We start from the raw sequence: 20,953 nt of genomic DNA, 5'->3' as shown, positions 1-20,953 counted from the left end.
GATTTCCTTCATGAATTCTACAGAAAAGGCTTCTTATCCTTATGGCTTAAAGTAAATTTGCAGCTGAGGGCTTAAACGTGGCCACAATACAACGTCATGTTAACAGGGAAAGCCACCTTAATATGTCTTCCAGAAGATCCTCTCACATCAGTCAATCATAAGACAAAATAAATCAACATCAATGCACATTAAAGGACGAGGAGTGTAGATATATAGTAGTGAGTGTATTCAGAGATTAGCTGCAGTTATATAACCCTCCTGACTCACACGGCCTGTCTGTACCATCTGTGTGTGATGACTCTCCAGTGTATAAGATGGAGCTTCACACTGGTCTCTGACAGGTGAGAGGACAGGGCAGAGAGGGCTGATGGGCTCAAGCTGCATCATATAGGAAAACATGGAGACCCTGCAGAGTGAGGGGACAGCAGTTCTATCTCACTGGTCAGTCATGGCTGTCCTCAGAGAGCAGCGAGATGAGACGCTACCCCCTCTGTCTCTGCAAAGCCAGGCATGATTTCTAAGATTCATTAGAAAACCATATCTGAGGGAAATAAGGAATCAAGATGGCAGACAACCCATATTTTGCACATCAAATAAAAAGGCATCCACAAGTCTATATCTTATTCTTTACTAATGGCCTATCCTGCACTATATAGGCTAAGAAAAAAAATCTCAGAGTGCTTCTTTAAAGGAGTTGTTCAGCTTAGAAGACCCGTATAGTAATAATTCTTAGCCAAGCCTCAGTGCTTGTCAGGAATGAAGAGTGTTTTCAGAGAGGATTTACTCTGGAGGACATCAAACAATCCACTGATCTGAATGGACACTGTGTAATGCTTCATTTCCCCAGTGGTGGCGCTGCAGGGAAACTTGGCACCTACTGTCAGGTGTCCCTACAGATTTCTGGGGGTCCCAGCAGGGGGAGACATTGAGATCAGCTTACTTTTAATGCATTTTTTTTGGTTCTGTGTGGCAGAGCTTTCAGCTGTCCCAATTTATGTTCCTGTGAAGGTCTCCTCGCAGTCTTAGCACTGTACGCCGTACAAAAGCAATTATGAAAAACACTTTGAAATAAAGATTCAACGTCTCTCAAAGACTTTTCTAGAATTTCTTCTGCGTCTATTCACTTCGGTGTGTCACGTCTGACCAGCACAAAAGTGCATCTGTAATGACTTTCAAGTGTACGATTACGAATCCCTTGTGCTCGGGCCAAAATCTGCCCATGAAATAATCATGTACCACCGGGGAGATGGGCGAGAGGGTTATGGCTTTCACAAGAAGGCTATTAACTCTGTAGACGCGTTGAGAGGAAACGTGTGTTTTATTTTCCAAGCCGAGAGTGTGCGGCGGTAAATAACGGCACAAGTCCCTAAAGGCAGGGAGTTAATACAGAGTGTTACTGTTTCCCTGGCTAAGCTGGAACATAGCAGAGCCGGGACGGCTGGGCCAGAACAAGGCATGTATTGTTCACACCACACTCCCGAGGGATTTGTCTTGATATTTACATTGAGGGTTTCATCAAGTATTATTGCTCTGCAGACATTATACGCACTGATCCGTCATCAATTATCAATTGCAGAGACATAAAAGAACACAGCATTTTCCTCTAAAAAACAAGTCTTGCCGTTTTCTATTCGGCTATTTTTACACGGATGAGCAGTGACATCTCATAATGCACATTTACAGTCAGGTCCATAAATATTGGGACGTTGACACAATTCAAACATTTGTGGCTCTATACACCACCACAATGGATTCGAAATTAAATGAACAAGATGTGCTTTAACTGCAGACTGTCAGCTTTAATTTGAGGGTATTTACATCCAAATCAGGTGAACGATGTAGGAATTACAACGGTTTGCATATGTGCCTCCCACTTGTTAAGGAACCAAAAGTAATGGGACAATTGGCTTCTCAGCTGTTCTATGGCCAGTTGTGTGTTATTCCCTCATTATCCCAATTACAATGAGCAGATAAAAGGTCCAGAGTTCATTTCCAGTGCGCTATTTGCATTTGCAATCTGTTGCTGTCAACTCTCAAGATGAGATCCAAAGAGCTGTCCCTATCAGTGAAACAAGCCATCATTAGGCTGAAAAAGCACAACAAACCTATCAGAGATATAGCAAAAACATTAGGCGTGGCCAAAACAACTGTTTGGAACATTCTTAAAAAGAAGGAACGCAGCGGTGAGCTCAGCAACACCAAAAGACCCGGAAGACCACGGAAAACAACTGTGGTGGATGACCGAAGAATTCTCTCTCTGGTGAAGAAAACACCCTTCACAACAGTTGGCCAGATCAAGAACACTCTCCAGGAGGTAGGTGTATGTGTGTCAAAGTCAACAATCAAGAGAAGACTTCACCAGAGTGAATACAGAGGGTTCACCACAAGATGTAAACCATTGGTGAGCCTCAAAAACAGGAAGGCCAGATTAGAGTTTGCCAAACAACATCTAAAAAACCCTTAACAGTTCTGGAACAACATCCTATGGACAGATGAGACCAAGATCAACTTGTACCAGAGTGATGGGAAGAGAAGAGTATGGAGAAGGAAAGGAACTGCTCATGATCCTAAGCATACCACCTCATCAGTGAAGTATGGTGGTGGTAGTGTCATGGCGTGGGCATGTATGGCTGCCAATGGAACTGGTTCCCTTGTATTTATGGATGATGTGACTGCTGACAAAAGCAGCAGGATGAATTCTGAAGTGTTTCAGGCAATATTATCTGCACATATTCAGCCAAATGCTTCAGAACTCATTGGACGGCGCTTCACAGTGCAGATGGACAATGAGCCAAAGCATGCTGCAAAAGCAACCAAAGAGTTTAATGGAAAGAAGTGGAATGTTATGCAATGGCCAAGTCAATCACCTGACCTGAATCCGATTGAGCATGCATTTTACTTGCAGAAGACAAAACTGAAGGGAAAATGCCCCAAGAACAAGCAAGAACTGAAGACAGTTGCAGTAGAGGCGCGGCAGAGCATCACCAGGGATGAAACCCAGCATCTGGTGATGTCTATGCGTTCCAGACTCCAGGCTGTAATTGACTGCAAAAGATTTGCAACCAAGTATTAAAAAGTGAAAGTTTGATTTATCATTATTATTCTGTCCCGTTACTTTTGGTCCCTCAACAAGTGGGAGGCACATATGCAAACTGTTGTAATTCCTATACCGTTCACCCGATTTGGATGTAAATACCCTCAAATTAAAGCTGACAGTCTGCAGTTAAAGCACATCTTGTTCGTTTCATTTCAAATCCATTGTGGTGGTGTATAGAGCCAAAAATGTTAGAATTGTGTTGATGTCCCAATATTTATGGACCTGACTGTATATGCCATTCAGGATCTCTGGCAAGCTGGGTGACACCCACAGATGTGAGCAATGGGTGTCACCAAGCTACGTTAGGGCCTGTTCACACTGCATTTGCATAGTAGGTCGCAGGTACACATCTGGATGATATCCTTATGTATACCTCTGTATGGACATGTGCACTGATGAGCAAAAGAACAACAATGCTTTGAACTTTTGACTTTTAGGCTCCATGTCTCACATACACTACAGCTTCCAACGTGAGACTACCATCATTTTATAGACAATCCTCTTGGCTGTCTCATACATAAATTGGACTTGTAACTACTTAGCATATGATTAGTTATGCAGATTCTTGTCATGTAACTGCATTGTTACTGTTTGGCTTCTAAAACTCAAAATTTTAACTTTTACTATTTTATTATTATTTTGTCTCGTCCAAAATCTGCTCCCAGGTCTCTTCTACACGTTCCCATGTTGGTGCACACTTGGGTACCAATTCAGCTTTTTCTTCAATTCTACCCACAAGTGTTCGATTGGGTTGAGGTCTGGAGACTGTGGGAGTCAATCCAGCACCTCTACTTCATTGTCATTGAACCATTTCTTCGCCAATCTCTGTGTATGCTTCGGGCGGTTGTCCTGCTGGAACGCCATGTCGTCCTTTTCATTAGGGATCGACCGATTATCGGTTTTACCGATATTATCGGCCGATATTCAGTATTTTGACCGTTATCGGTATCGGCAACTATTTTGCTGATATTCCGATAACTTATTGGGAACACAGAACACGCTTCTCTCAGCGCTCTCCGTGTTCCCTCAGCAGCACAGGGGAGAAGGAAGCAGCGTCTCCCTCCCCCTGTGCTGCTGCTGCCGCCAATGGGAGGACAGGGGACAAGAGAAGGGGAGGGGCTGTGGTCACTGCGCCACCAATGAAGAGAAATCTCTCATTAATTCATATACAGGAGGCGGGAGCTGCAGAATCACATAGCCGGCTCCCGACCTCTATGAGCAATAGCTGCGATCTGCGGTAGTTAACCCCTCAGGTGCCGCGGATCGCAGCTACCGCTCATAGAGGTCGGGAGCCGGCTATGTGATTCTGCAGCCAGCTCCCGCCTCCTGTATATTAATTAATGAGAGATTTCTCTTCATTGGTGGCGCAGTGCGCCCCCCCCAAGCCCCCAGTATTAATCATTGGTGGCGCAGTGCGCCCCCCAGTATTAAATCATTTGTGGCTCAGTGCGATCCCCCACCCAAGCCCCCCCCCAGTATTAATCATAGGTGGCAGTGGCCACAGGGTCCCCTCTCCCCTGCTCATCTGATCGGAGCCCCAGCAGTGTAATCCTGGGGCTCCGATCGGTTACCATGGCAGCCAGGACGCTACTGAAGTCCTGGCTGCCATAGTAAGCTCCATGCTGCTGTGTGCACAAAGCACAGAGCAGCAGGGACAGTGTGAGCTCCTATTTACCCTGATAGAGCTCTATTAGGGTGAATAGGACAAGGGTTCTAGTCCCTAAGGGGGCTAAAATTTAGTAAAAATAAAATAAAATATATATATATATATATATATATATATATATATATTTTAAGTATGAATGAAAAAGAAAGATTTACAAAAATAAAACCTACACGTTAACAATATATACATTTTCTGCAGATTTGTGTAGGAATTTTTTTTTTTTCAAAAATGAAAATTCCCAGAATATCCTGAAAGTTCACAAATTATCGGTATCGGCCCTAAAAAAATCAATATCGGTCGATCCCTACTTTTTATACCCATAGTACTCGAGTGTACAAAGTAACTAGTCTTGTAGTATACTCACATATAGCTCAGCATTGAGATCACCATCAATCCTGGTCAAGTATCCAACACCTTTGGCTGTGAAACACACTTTCTTAATCCATTAGCCCCCTTTTCCCGTGTCTCTTCCAGACCCATTTGCCCCAGTCTATTGTCTTTCATCCCATAGTTCCAAATCACGCGTTTCCAATCTTCTACTGTTCATACTTTTTTGCAAACTCGAGCCAATGCTTCTTATGACGATATTGAAGTCGAGGCTTCTTTGCCTTTTTTCAGGCCACTATTTTAGACTTGTGTAATGTGCGCCACATGGTGCTTGCATGGACGTAAATCTCACTATTACAAAGAATATGAGCCACCTCTACTGCCGTGCTAGTCGCGCCGAACCTTGTGATGAGCCGACTTTTTGACTCCAATATTTTTCCTGGATGTCCACCTCTTGGGTTTGGAATGGATGGACGGACTTCATTTCGTATTCTTCCAACTGTCATGGCACTCATGGGATGCAGTTTTGCAATTTTCTTGGCCGAGATACCGCTATTGATGCGTTTTTTTTTTTCTTGGGAAATCTTCTTCATGGCTGCTCCTGGATTCAAACCAGGGACCTTTCGCTTGGAAACCGACCTAATAACACACTGAGCTAATATGGACTGTGAGAACAGGTTGTAAATTGTAGTATACAAGAAGAAAAAGATTGTTCCACCACCCGGAGCAAAACAGTGACAATGCAGTCACATGACAATAATCTGCATAACTAATCATATGCTAAATAGCTGAAGGTCCAATTTATGTATGAGATAGCCAAGAGGATTGTCAATAAAATGATGGTAGTGTTACGATCGAAGCTGTAGTAGATGGTGAGACATGAAGCCTGAAAGTCAAAAGTTCAAAACATTGTTACCCTTTTGCTCGTCATTGTATATTGGCCTTAGGACCCCATGTAAAAAAAAATGAAAGATGCCTCGGGAGCTATAGATATGTTTGAGATATGCACTGGGAGTGAATACACTGGGAGCAGGTGACTCAGAAACAGCTAAACAGAACATTGAGTTGAAATAAATGTAGATGCGGCCAGTGATTTCCCAAATGATGGCATACGTCCAAAATATAGGCCCAACATGTACGATAAGTGCACTAAACTCCCATCAAACAAGTACAGATGGCAGGTGCAGTGTATATAAATGGAGGAGGCATCACATGGAGGTGATTTGCCTGGTCACATGACCCTCCATCATATTATGGACAGGACCTCTGTGTGGACAGCACAAAAGGGAGCATACCGGATAAAATATAGAAAATGGAGCAGAATTTCAACAAAGGCTATATTAGTGAGTGCCATATAATCACCGCACAAACACATTGGTCAACAATAACCAGAAAGTGGCCAACCCCTTTAAGCACCAGTAACATTTCCCCCCACTGCGTTGCATCACTTTTTAACTTTTGTTCTAAAAATAATTTTTAATTTTGCAGGAGGAGTTGTCGTTTTTTTTTTGGAACAATTTCGGGTAAATATAAGGTATTAAATAACTTTTATAATTTTATTTTTAGAGGGAAAGATAAAAAATAAAAAAAATTATAATCTAGAAACTAGAGTAAGCAGTGTATAATGTAAATGATGCTGACCCTGACTATGTAATTTTTATCTTCATATTGACTTGCATTGAAGTGAATAGGGCTGAAAGCGATACCAAGCAGAGCCGCTATACAATGTACGCCGCTGTGCTTGGTAAGCAGGGAGAAGGCCACGGTGTTCACAGAAACATCGATGCCTTCTCAAACAGCTGATCAGCGGGGTCCCGAGTGTCAGAACCCCCCAAAATCTTGGAAAACCACTTTGTGTTGTAAGTGTGTAAGCTTGGGAGTCCTCTCAATGCATTTTACTGCTGGTATGTTGGAGCACAGCATTACTTACGGTACATTACACACCACTTTCACTAGTTTGGGGGTTGTTTCAGAGCTGACATATTCCCTTTAACGTTATTTTGTAAAATGTATTTATGGGGATTCACATATTTTTTTTCCCTTTCCTCCTACAGGCTGTCAGATCCCCAATGCCCCTGCCCCCTCCTCCAGACTGAAGAAGGGAGGGCTGCTTTAACTCCTCATATCTCAGGTTTGGTAGCAGCTAGAGATATGGGCCTGGTTGGCAGGTTTCGCTGTTTTTACTCCCAACTCAATTTATAACACCTATAGCCCCCAAAGTATTGGAGATAATGTTGTGATTCTGGTCTTGTTTGAAAGCTTGGAATGCCAGTTTTCAAACAAGACTAGGCCCATATCTCCATATCTGCTACCAATCTTAACCATATTTCTTTTTATTGAGGTAAAGATCAAGGCCACATGCCCACACATGACATCAGTACAGCAACATTAAGAGACAAAATAGTCATCCAGTGCACATACCATGTGTAAACAATACAAGCGATTGTCAGCATCATCAGGGATATACATCAAAAGGAAAAGAAAGGGAATAAGGGGAGGACATTCGGGGAGGCAGGGGTAAAGAACCAGGGAAGGGAGGGTTCCTGCTCTATCATGGAAAATTCCTATGAGACTTCCACGGAGACCATAGCTTTAGGAAGCAGTGGCGTGAGTTTGTCTCCCAGTGCGCCAGTTCCTCAAAGCGGTAGATTTGATCCACCTTGTCCGTCCACATGTGGAGAGTTGGAGGGGAATCAGTTTTCCATAAAAAGGGGACTAGTAATTTAGCTGCAGTAATCAACATCGTTGGGAGGTTATTCTTGGAGGGAGTCAGTGTGCTATTAGGGCACCACAATAGGATAAGTTTGGCATCCAAGACGATCTTGGAGTTGCATACACTATTGATCATGGATTCTATCAGCTTCCAAAACGGCTGGATCTTATCGCAGAGCCACCAAATGTGTGACAATGAACCAGTTTCTACGCCACACCTCCAGCAGGTCACAGGGATTTCAGGGTTGAGTTTGTGTAAGAATTCAGGAGTTTTATACCATCTACTTAGTAGCTTAAAAGAATTCTCCTGAATTCTCACACAACGACTGAAGCCATGTGAGTGGGCCAGGACAAAGGCCCTCTCCGGTTCTGTCAGGGTCAAAGAAAGCTCCAGTTCCCACAAGGTCACATAACCGAGTTCCGGTGGTAAGGAGGAAAGCATTTCCTTATACATCTGGGATAATGGTCTAAGGTGGGGCCTAGGAGCTAGGACCTTCTTCTCAAGCCAAGAAGGGGAGCTGCTGCCAGCGAAGGGTCCAACACACAACTTAGTATCCCTTTTAAAATCCGCCAAATGGAAAAAGGAAGCTGCCCTAACCTCGGGGCGGTCCATTATTAAATCCCACTGCAAACTACCATCTGGGAGAAGGACATCCCGCAGGGACAAGTCAGCGAGCCTAGACCAAATCCCAGAGGGGTTCGACACAGATGGGTGAATATAGCTTTGTAACAATTTAAGAGGCATACATGGATTAGGGAAGCAAAACAGCTGGGATTGGACCATTTTGGACCATTCTACTAGCATTCCCTTCCAAACTGGGGAGGATGCATAATGATTGGCTGAGAAGGGTCTAACACCCCATAGGGTAAGCTGGTCTTGGTTGGTGAGCAGTACAGACTCAAGACGTGAGCAAAGGGAGCTAGATTGGCGGGATAGGGTGGCCACACATCTACATAACTGAACAGCAGTGTAATATGACTTTACATCTGGCATCCCAAAGCCTCCAAACTTCCTGTCTCTTGTGAGGACAGAATAGGCAATGCGTGGCGATTTGCCATTCCAGAGGAAGCGTGTGAACACTCGGCGGACTTCTGTAAAATATGAATTCGGTAGCCAAATAGGGAGGGCCTGCAGCAAATATAGAAATTTGGGGAGGATGAAAGTTTTAAGGTAATTTTTTCTCCCAATCCATGAAACAAACGGAAGTTTCAGGTTCTGTAGATGGGTGCGGACACTTTGTAAGAGCGGCACAAAATTAAGGGAGGCTAGGTCTTGGACATTGGCCGAAACATGCGTCCCCAAGAACGTAATGTCTCTGGAGGCCCAGGTAAATGGGGTGGTACGTTTAAGATTATTGACTACAGATTGGGGGCAAGAGATATTAAGTGCCATGGATTTCCCATAATTTATTTTAAAATTGGATACGAATCCAAAATCCTCGAATGTATTCAACAATTTGGGCAAGGCCTCTGCAGGGTTGGAAATCATAACCAAAAGATCATCCGCGAATGCTGCAGTAACATGAGTATAGGGGCCAATCTGAAGGCCTCTAATGACCGGGTCCGCTCTAATTTTACACAAGAGGGTCTCCATCACCAATATGAATAGTGCAGGAGAGAGGGGACACCCCTGCCTCGTCCCATTAGTGATGCGAAATGGTGGGAATAATGCTCCATTGACTTTGACCATGGCAGAGGGGGCCGAATATAGGGTGTTAATGGCGCTAATAAACTGGTCTGGGAGGCCAAACTTCGACAGAGTCCGCGACATAAAGAGCCAGCTGACCCTGTCGAAGGCCTTCTCTGCATCCGTACTCACCAAAACCAAGGGCTTAGAGGATCTCTTGGCCCAATTTACAAGATGGAGAAGCCGCACCGTGTTCTCAGACCCCTGTCTGCCATGGACAAAACCTACTTGTTCCTCATGCACAATGTCAGGGAGAACATCCTGAAGCCTGGTAGCCAAGATCTTCACCCACCACTTCACATCATTATTAAGCAGAGATATCGGCCTGTAGTTACTGCAGCATGTCGGGTCCTTATTTTCCTTATGGAGGACAGTGATGTGCGCCAATAAGGAGTGAGGAGCAAGGAGCCCCCTGTCAGAAGGTAGTTGCACAAATTCCTGAAACGTGGGATTAAAACATCCTGAAAGGATTTATAATATGCAATGGAAAATCCATCTGGGCCGGGGCTTTTACCTGTTGGGATAGACATGTGGACCTTACGAACCTCTGAGTCAGAGATGGGCCTAGTCAGAAGGGAAGCTTTGGGTGAGGATACGGAAGGGAAGTTCAGGGTCTGCAAAAATTTGTCTGTGGCTTCAGATAGATCCCCGGGGGTAGTCCCATTAGGGGGTGGTAAATTATATAGGGTCTCATAAAAGGCGCAAAATGCTTTGGCGACATCCGGGGTGGACTTATGCATTTTACCCTTGGAATCTTTAATAGAGGAAACAAAGGAGTCAGAAAACTGCTTCTTAGCAATGGCCGACATCAGTCGGTTTCCTCTATTCCCATGGGCATAGGCCTTGAATCGGGAACGCAGGACCAACTTTGCAGAGGTGACATTTAATAAGTTTTTTAAGCGCGTTCTGGCTTCAGTTAGTTCTGCTAGAGTGCTTATAGCTTGTGATTCCTTGTGGGAGGATTCCAGGCGGGCTATGGTCGCCAGTAAGGCATCCAAAGCTTGTGTCCTTTGCTTCTTCACAAAAGCCCCCAAAGCGATAAGTTCCCCCCTCAGGACCACCTTATGGGATTCCCAAAGTATGGAAGGGGAAGGAGGGGAGTCTGGGGTGTCATTAAGCGCAAAAAACTCAGAAAATCGAGGCCTTAATTTTGCAGGCGTGTTTAGGGTCTAAAATTAAAGTGTCATTGAGACGCCATAAGCGCTCTTTCCTCTGTGGACCGGACAGGGAGAAGTTAATAATAACAGGGGCATGGTCAGATAATGTGATGTTACCTATCCGGGCTCCAGAGACATTACGTATATTCGAATCAGACAGAAACAAATAATCCAATCTGTGAAAGGACAACTTGGCATGTGAGTAAAATGTATAATCTCGGCCATTGGGGTTCAGGATCCGCCAAACATCCAAGACTTTAAGCTTTCTCAGGGAAATTTTTAGCCTTTTCAAGAGCTTATAAGACACAGAAGGTCTGCCCGCCGAGGTGTCCACCGCTGGCTCCAGGGCAACATTAAAATCGCCCCCCCCCAACACCAGTAGTCCCTCTAAGAAGGAGGACAATAATGCAAGGGTCTGAACGAGCCATGGTACTTGGCCTTTATTGGGAGCGTACAAATTGGCAAAAGTCACTGGGGAGTCACCCAATAAGCCCTTTACAAAAATGTACCTACCCTCAGGGTCTGCTGAAATAGCTACATGTTTAAAGGGGAGGCATTTATGCACAGCTATACTAACCCCCCTACTGGCGGAGTTATGTGTACTGTGAAACCACTGGACAAATTTCTTAGGGGAAAAGTTGGGAATTTTACCCGTTCTGAAATGGGTCTCTTGCAGAAACGCCACTGAGACTTTATCCTTCAGAAGGAGAGACAGTGTTTGGGACCTTTTACATGGCTCGTTCAGCCCATGTGCATTTAGTGAGGCGACTACAATAGAAGACATTTCTGCCTACAGTCAGGAGAATAAAAGCATAGGACATTCACAGAAGCATTGAAAAGCACACAATTGATATGAGCAGGAGGGGGGAAGGGAAGAGAGGGGAACACAAAACAAAACATAAAGGAGAGAACATTAAACATGTCTAACTGGCGAGGGGACAAGTAAAGCACTTGTGGTCTACAACAAAAGAGACCAAAAACAAAAAATACATCCAGCACCTGTATCTGTCCGGACATAACCCTGCAAATGGGGATCAGAGTTCGTTATCCTTGAGGTAGCGTTCATTAATACCAGTGAGACTTCACAATATTGGTTAAACAGCTTAAGAGAACAGTAAGCCCAAATAAGAGATAGGCCAGGGAAATAAAAAATGAAACTGTGTAAAGGCCAAGTTCGCCTCTAATAACCTGTATAACTTGAGGATGAGAGACATTCATCTCCTAAATTGGAGATGTGAAATAGCAGCAAAGTATTCTTACAAACACCGCCAAAGTCACCGCGGTTCAAATCAGGTGAGGGCCCTGTCCATCCTGCTGCGTCCCGAACGATCCGGCTTGCCCGCGGACGCCGTCTGCCAAGCGGTCACACGAGGTGGAACGGGAAGGGAGCCATCTTGGTCGGCCGGCAGCCATGAGGGGATTTCCACCGGAGGGACTTCCAGGGACCTCCAAACATAGTCAAGATCTGCTGGTGAGCGAACGGTAAGTAGCTTACCATTCCTGGAGATCACCAGCCCAAAAGGGTACAACCATCGGAACGGGGTCGATGTTTTCCTCAGGACATCCAGGAGAGGCTTGAACAGGCACCGTTTGGCCAGAGTGGATGGCGCAAGGTCTTGGAACATCTGGATCGGGGTATTCTCATACTCCAGGACTTCCATCTCTCTTTGCCTTTTCAGAAGGGCTGCGGTATCAGCGTAGCTCAATAGGCCACAAATTACATCACGTGGCGGTTCTTGCGGTTTAGGCCTAGGGCGTAACGCCCTGTGTATGCGCTCCACCACGATTCCCGCCGCTCTGTCAGGATTGAGCATCATGGAGAACAACTCACGCGCCACTGTCGGTAAGGCCTCCGCTGCAATCGACTCAGGTAGGCCGCGAATGCGGATATTGCGCCGGCGGCTACGGTTCTCCTGGTCTTCCAGCTTCAGGAAGGCATCGTTTAGCAAGGCCTTATGAGACGCCAGCACCTCCGACGCTTTACCTTCGTAGGTCATGATGGCCTCTTGCGTGGCCTCTAGTGCAACCACTCTCTGCCCCAGGTGCTTCATGTCATCCTTGATGTCGGACAGATCCTGTTTTAAAGGTGAGAGGGCAGATTCAAGGACCCGGCGAAGGGTCCGCTCCGAGAGAGGCGGGTCTCTGGGTCTCCTGTCCGATATATCGGAGCCGCTGCCTGCATCTGAAAGTTCTCCTGCATCGGAGTCATGTGCGACAGATGCCGCCATATTGGGGCCTTTCTGCGCGGCAATCCTCAGCGTTTTCCGGAGAAACTTCTCCATCTCTGGTTGTTTGGAGTGCAGTGGGGTAGACTCTGAGCTTCCTCTGTTCCTTTCTTTGCCAGGTTTCCCCATAATCAAGCAAATTGTAAGCTTATATAGGGCAAATGAGCCGGAATGCTGGAGGAGCTCAAGCTCGTGCGGCCATTCAGCAGCGTGGCTAGGCTCCGCCCCCCCATATCTGCTACCAATCTTGAGATATGAGCGCTAAAGCAGCCCTCTCATCCTGATGCCCAAGCTCTGCCTTGGCTGAACTGTTAAGTCCTTTTCTCAAAGCTCGAGCAGAGCTTGGGCAAAACTGTAAAGTGGTTAAGGAGTGGCTCATTAGTTTGGCACTGCTCAGAGATTTCTGGTATTGGAAGTCTATAGCACAACTATAAATAAAGGCCCGTTCTATGGTGGTGTCATTAAAATCTCCTATCAAGAATTTCCAGTAGTTGAATTGTCTAAAGGGTTGTCGAGCTGTATCAGTTGTTCTACCCAGTTCTACAGACCCTCTATACTGGAAATGCCTGTGGCTACGTGTAAAAATGTCCATAAAGTATCCTTTCCATAATAAACTTGACGATGCCTGTGTCAGGCACTGGATATTTAGTTATATATGCCCACATTAGTGATGTTTGTTATTTCCCCACCTGAATGAAGTTGGATGCCATCACCCTGTGCCTACTGGCAGTATCGCCTGTTCTGGACAGCAGATCTGGCAGTGTTTTCTCCACACAGTGCACCGTTTCACCTTTGCCCAGTTTATGTTTGGGAATATAATGAGTTATAATCATTTTCAGCAGTCTGAGCGAGGCCTGGAAAACCTGGTTAAAAGAAAAAAACAAAAACACATTCATAAGGTAGTAAATCAGAGTGTATCACAGTACAAGTTCAGATACATTTCTAAGAAAAAACATGACATTTCTTTTTGTCCTGAACAATATTTCAGTGCACGGAATTTGTATCCACAGTTTACCTAGTGGTCTTTTTGATTTTAAGCACTTATATGCACACTGCAGAAAGAGAAAAACAAAAAAATATAGTGGCAATTCTGGAGGAGCTGCTAAACCCCTGACACTGTGGCGTGTCTTTTATTGGGGGAGCAGCCCGACCGCATGTGGACCGCAGTAATCGACTAACCCCAGCAAATTATGCATACAATGGAGGATGTCGGCGCGGTCCACATGCACCACAAGAGCAAACTACAAAGGATGTAGCAATTAATCATATAAAACACGGAGAGAGAATGCACCAAACAGATATAACACTGACTATGCTGGCAAGACATAAATGCAGGTATTAAAAGCTGAGACTTTTGCCAATATATTCCAGTCATGGAGATATCGGAGCCCATCATGCACCACGTCACGGTTCTCAGCATGGCAAGGGGTCCAGAACCGTGACGTGGTGCATGATGGGGTTCGATATCTCCATGATTGGAATATATTGGCAAAAGTCTCAGCTTTTAATACCTGCATTTATGTCTTGCCAGCATAGTCAGTGTTATATCGGTTTGGTGCATTCTCTCTCCGTGTTTTATATACTTATATGCACACTGATCAATTTACAATTGTGTATATTTAGATAATATTGTTTACCTTTTATATTCAGCTTTACTCAATTGTATGTATTCAGCTAACACTGAAGACCTTATTTATATCCAGCTTATTTATAGCAATGTACACAGCATTTAGCACTTATCACATCCAACCTACTTGCAGTACCCAAGTGTATCCAGCTTGCATCTAGCACTTTAATACATCCAGTTTGTATACAGCACTTTAATGTATCCAGCCTATAATCAGCACTTTAGTGTATCCAGCTTGCACACCGCTCTTTCATATTTTAGCTGACACACAGCATTTATTGTACCCAACCTTCTATATAGCACTTTAGTGTATTCAGCCTGCATACAGCACTTTAGTTCTGGGAACCTACACCAAGACAGTACTTCAAACCGGATATACACGACAGTTCTCTCTCTATCCCTGTGTACTCTAACACTGTATGTACCCAGCTATAGTAGTATATGCATCCAGCCTGCCCGTAACACCTGGATATCAACTATAAAACCATTCAACCAGTCTATCAAATTGCTTTTATACCAAAAGTATAAATAAATAAGTTTTTAAACATAATAACCTATTTCAGTTTATACTAGATGAGAGTGTGCCATCACAACTACATTTTTCTAAGAAAAAACATGAAATAAAATGCTTCTTCCCCAAATTACACGTCTGCACCAACCGAAGATTTAAAAGGCATCCTGGGAATTGCAAATAGTACTCATCCTTGTAATGCATTCTGCGTCTCCATTTGGTCCCTGAGCAGAGACCACAGGCATTGTCTTAAAATGAATATAGAAGAAAAAAATAAAGAAAGTACTAATCCCGCCTCTTCTGAAATATCAAATTTCGTTATACAGGTCACAGCCGTGCAATGGTTGGACAGATACCATCCACAAGCATGTAACCTAAAAATGATGTGACCGAAAAGAGGCATTATCAAAAGAAACTTGATAAGGCAATAACCAGATACCAGAGCTTGTAGTTTGTTACACTCACAGAGTTTGGAGGAAATCATCAGGGTCTTACTGGTGATGCCAAAAGGAAGAAACTACTAGGGCCACCTAGGCGAACCCTGGGGTCAACCCTTTTGGGCGGGTGCTTTGCTTTTTGGGAGGGAATACTGCAAAGACATCGTTTTTGTAGGACCGTGCTGCTCCAATTTTTCAGGAAGTGCTACTTTTAAGGCCTCATGCACATGGCCGGGGTTTTGGTCCGCATCCGAGCCGCAGTTTTGGCGGTTCGGATGCGGACCCATTCACTTCAATGGGGCCGCAAAAGATGCGGACAGCACTCAAGTGTGCTGTCCGCATCCGTTGCTCCGTTCCCCCCCAAAAATATAACCTGTCCTATTCTTGTCCGCGTTTTGCGTACAAAAATAGGCAGTTATATTAATGTCTGTCAGTGCTGTTCCGCAAATTGCGGATTTCACACGGACGCCATCCGTGTTTTGCAGATCCACAATTTGCGGACCGCAAAACACACAACGGTCGTGTGCATGAGGCCTAATTCAGAGCATAGGAAAACACCGAGTCCACATGTATCCTCCTTTTTCTCAGTGGACACTCCTGTGGAGCATCAAACAATCACACCAATAGTGAAGCACTGTCTCCAAGGGTCAAATAAAAAGGAATTTATTGTACTCACAAATGTAGTTGAATAAAAAGCATTTCAAAGAGGTTGAGCGCCCTCGTAATCCTGCCCGACCCGAGTTTCGCTCCAAGCTTCGTCAGGGGCGTACACTCCACACACTTTAGGGATGTCTTTAAATACACAAATAGATCCCACCTCTACCACACGTCATAAATTCACACACTTAGCATTCAATATAAAAATCATCTAAAAATCCATACATTCATATCATCATTATTATCAAATTCGCTATATGTGTTAAACTCTTTCCATAAGTCCCCCCCGCCAATAAAACCAGCAGCCATCCCTATTATCCACCTAACTCCCACGCTATTATCCTCTCCACCACGTGATATGGTCACACGGCACATTCTAACCTATCTCCGACTACACCTCCTCTATGCATTCATAGAGGTCTTTCTTCCTCGATCCTTCTGCCGATAAGGTACCTCACTATTCTCTCTACTAATACTTTCTCATATGAGACATGGTTTGAGGTCATGTCCACATTTAACCCCTGCGGTTGTAGCGTATCCAATTGATACATCCATTCAACTTCACATTGGTTGATTTGCGCAAAAGGATCTCCTCCCCACCAACATGGCTTCACTAATTCAATACCGACAAATACTAAGCCACTCGGATTTTTTTGATGAACCTTTTTAAGATGTAAAGAGACACTATGTGTCTCCAACCCTTTCTTAATATTCCTATTATGTTCTTGAATTCTTGTCTTCAATTTTCTCATCGTCCGGCCCACATATTGGAGGCCACAAGGACACTCCAGTATTCTCACATGTAATTTCTCCTTTTTAAAAAAAAAATAATCTTGATTTCTCTTGTTTGAATGTATAGTCCGTGTTCCCCTCTGTTTACTCTCTCTGGTCCTATTTTTACATGGAGGACAAAAACCACACTATGTAAATGTGTTCCCTCTTTTCTTTAGAGTGTTTTTAGGGATAGAGCTATGTACCAAATGATTCCGGAGATTTGGGGCTTTTTTATATATAACCTCCGGACGGTTCAAGATTTCATTCCCTAAAACCGGATCATTTTTTAGGAGCGCCCAGTTTTTTCTAATGGCGTTTTTAATAAGGCCAGCATTGCTGTTATATTGAGTAAGGAAAGCAAAGAGAAAGTAGCATGCTGCGGTTTGCTTTCCGTCCTAGGATGCGGAGTCAATGGGGACGGATCAGTTTTCTCTGACACAATAGAAAACGGATTAGTCTCCCATTGACTTTCAATGGAGTTCATGATGGATCAGTCTTGGCCATGTTACAGATAATACAACCGGATCCGTTCATAACGGGTGCAGATGGTTTTATTATCAGTAACGGAAGCGTTGTTGCTGAACCCTGTCGGATCCAGCAAAAACGCCAGTGTGAAAGTAGCCTTACTGATGTTTATTATCCATTATCCTTGTGGATATTAACATTCCAATCATTGCACGGCTGTGACCTGTATACGGAAATTGGATATATTAGGAGGGGGGGGGGGATTAGTACTTTCTTTATATTTTGTTCTATATTAATTATAACATATACAATAAAGGCTATGTTTTATGCTAGGTTTTTGGTTCTGTGATAGCCGATCATTACTCCGTTATTCCATATCACATATACCAGAGATCAGGCACGTCCAGCTGTTTAGAAACGACAACTTCCAGAATGCTCAATTCACTTTTATGGTAGATACAAGAACAGCTAAGCAAGTGTGCATGCTGGGAGTTGTAGTTTCACAGCAGCTGGAGTGATGAAGGTTGCCGACTCCTGATATATGCAGTAAAAACCTCCAATAAAAAAAGCTTCATGACATGTTACGGATCAATAATGAAAACTCAACTCAGCGAGTCTGTATGATCCAACAACTAGATAGTAACACACGCCGGGCCCTGTCCACGCCTGCCTCGTGGTTTCCATTTATAACGTGCTGTCCTTACAGTTTTTCAATGGAACATAACTAAACGGATCATCTATATCCCACTGATGAACAGAACTAGAAATACACGTCCAACTAACAACTTGGACATGGGAGAAGATGATTTGTACATCTTAGCTGAATAAAAAGGCTGCACTGCGTTTCATTCTCCAGTCTTCATTCCATCACTCTTTACTGATATTCAGTTTGCAACCTGCTCCTAGTTTCCGACTTTTCTCGTGTGCGTGTCTCTCCCAGTAATATACCAGGATGTTGGATCTGTGTGTCCAGGATGCTGTTTCCTTCTCCCAGCAAAATGCCTTCCTAAATCTCTACAGCTCCTGTGATCGGCTCTCCTTTGATCCTCTCTTCCATGTCCACACCGCCACTAGCACAGAGAAGGTCGGGGGAGAGCAGAGAGAACCATCACAAACAGAAGCAGTGCTCTGATGGCTTTGTGTCACATTCAGCAGCTAGGTGAAAAACTTACACACACTCTGCAGAAGCAAAATGGATATTGTTATGGACTATTTAGAAAGTGGCTTGGTTTTGCATTTAGGAGGACAATAAACAAATAAAATCCATGCAATGGTGTCCATAGCCTTAAAAGGGGTTATCCAAGACTAAAAAATGTCCCCCATATGCCCGGGCCCCTCACACTGAATATACTTACCCCGATCTCTGTGCCACTCCTGGTCACCGCACCGCCGCAGCTGCTTCTCCCCATGGGTGGATGAAAACATCCGGTGTCGGGGGGGGAGCAGCCAATGGCAGGCGGTGATGGTGACAAGCCTCCCTAGCGTTACCCGTGAAACTAGGGAGGATCCCGATCACACAAAAGTCCTTCATAACTGTCCATGGTTTTGATGGGAAAACATACTGAAGCATGCAGTGCTATTTTCCAGCCAAATATCACAGAAGCTGCACAGATGTCATGAAGAAGTTATCTCTCGAAGAAAATCCCTGTCCATGTGTCCTATTCGGACCACACACAATGAGCCAGACTGGAGAGCTTCTCCATTAGAGTGGCTCTAATTCAGAATGGCCAGCAAGTTATAATACATTTTGACTGCAGTGGCCGCTGTGGAGACAACCTCCTAAAGGGGCTGTCCCATCTGGAACTTTATGCATATCAACAGGATATGCCATAAACAGTCAAGAGGTGCATGTCTCAACTCTGAGACCCGCTCCTATCTCAAGATGAGGCCCCAATGAGATAGGAGAGCGGGCTGCACATGCACGGTGTCCTTTCCATTCACTGCTATGGGACTAAGGAATAGCAGTGAATACCACAATGTTTGTTTTCACCGGAGTGTTCCTTTAATGGTACACCAACATTACACTGATCACAGAGCAGAGACTTTTAGCTAAATGAACCCGGTAACAAGTTATGGCAGTAGAAATAGGCTTAAGTGCACATTATGACATGCCAGGGAGAGGCGCCAGTTCTGGAAGCAGCACTAAACATAATGCCCCGAATTACTGTGTTAGTTTAAGTGATATAACCCAAGGGGATTGGGAAGAATTCAATAAATCACCACATCCAAGTGTCTAAATAATAGTTTCCACATAAAAAGTGAATAGAAAATCATTTACGTTGTGTTTCCAGAATGAAACAAAACTTACACGAGGGTGGGGTGCTTTGTCGTAACTTGATAAATTACTTCTACTGTAATTGAAAGCAAGTACTGACCCCTGATCTACTGCACATACCCACCCTTCATCTACTGCACATACCCACCCTTCATCTACTGCACATACCCACCCTTCATCTACTGCACATACCCACCCTTCATCTCCTGAACATACCCATCCTTTATCTTCTGCAAGTACCCACCCTTCATCTCCTGCACATACCCATCCTTTATCTTCTGCAAGTACCCACCCTTCATCTCCTGCACATACCCATCCTTTATCTTCTGCAAGTACCCACCCTTCATCTCCTGCACATACCCATCCTTCATCTTCTGCAAGTACCCATCTTTCATCTACTGCAAGTACCCATCCTTCATCCCCTTCAAGTACCCATCCATTTCCTGAAAGTACCCATTCTTCATCCCCTTCAAGTACCCATCCATTTCCTGAAAGTACCCATTCTTCATCCCCTGCAAGTACCCATCCTTCATCCCCTGCAAGTACCCACCCCTCATCTCCTGCAAGTATCCCCCCTTCATCTCCTGCTAGTACCCCCCCTTCATCTCCTGCAAGTATCCCCCGCTTTTTCTCCTGCCAGTACCCAAGCTTCATCTCCTGCAGGTACCCACCCTTCATCTGCAAGTACCCATCCTTCTTCTCCTGCACGTACCCACCCTTCTCCTGCAAGTACCCATCCTTCTTCTCCTGCACGTACCCATCCTTCTTCTCCTGCACGTACCCATCCTTCTTCTCCTGCACGTACCCATCCTTCTCCTGCAAGTACCCATCCTTCATCCCACGCAAGTACCCACCCTTCTTCTCCTGCAAGTACCCATCCTTCATCTTCTGCAAGTACCCATTCTTCATCCCCTGCAAGTACCCATCCTTCATTTCCTGCAAGTAACCAAGCTTCATCTCCTGCAAGAACCCATCCTTCACCACCTGCAAGTATCTATCCTTCATCCCCTGCAAGTACCCATCCTTCATCCCCTGCAAGTACCCATCCTTCATCCCCTGCAAGTACCCATCCTTCATCTCCTGCACGTATCCATCCTTCATCCCATGCAAGTACCCACCCTTCTTCTCCTGCACGTACTCACCCTTCTTCTCCTGCACGTACTCACCCGTCTTCTCCTGCACGTACTCACCCTTCTTCTCCTGCACGTACTCACCCTTCTTCTCCTGCACGTACTCACCCTTCTTCTCCTGCACGTACTCACCCTTCTTCTCCTGCACGTACTCACCCTTCTTCTCCTGCACGTACTCACCCTTCTTCTCCTGCACGTACTCACCC

General features: G+C 44.7%; 1 protein-coding gene across 2 annotated transcripts in view; it reads right to left on the bottom strand.

The window, feature by feature from the left end:
• Positions 1-20,953, bottom strand: part of LOC122923902 (centrosomal protein of 104 kDa-like) — a 139,373-nt gene that overhangs the window by 56,844 nt on the left and 61,576 nt on the right. For both annotated transcript variants that reach the window (XM_044274762.1, XM_044274763.1), the window contains exon 12: positions 13,561-13,734. In XM_044274762.1, the coding sequence (XP_044130697.1) occupies positions 13,561-13,734 (174 nt within the window). The remainder of the gene's footprint in view (positions 1-13,560; positions 13,735-20,953) is intronic.

This window comes from Bufo gargarizans, unplaced genomic scaffold (assembly GCF_014858855.1).
Source record: "Bufo gargarizans isolate SCDJY-AF-19 unplaced genomic scaffold, ASM1485885v1 original_scaffold_2047_pilon, whole genome shotgun sequence".
NCBI classification, from domain to species: Eukaryota; Metazoa; Chordata; class Amphibia; order Anura; family Bufonidae; genus Bufo; species Bufo gargarizans.
The sequence above is the reverse complement of the archived record's forward strand: the minus strand, read 5'-3'. Positions and strand labels throughout refer to the sequence as shown.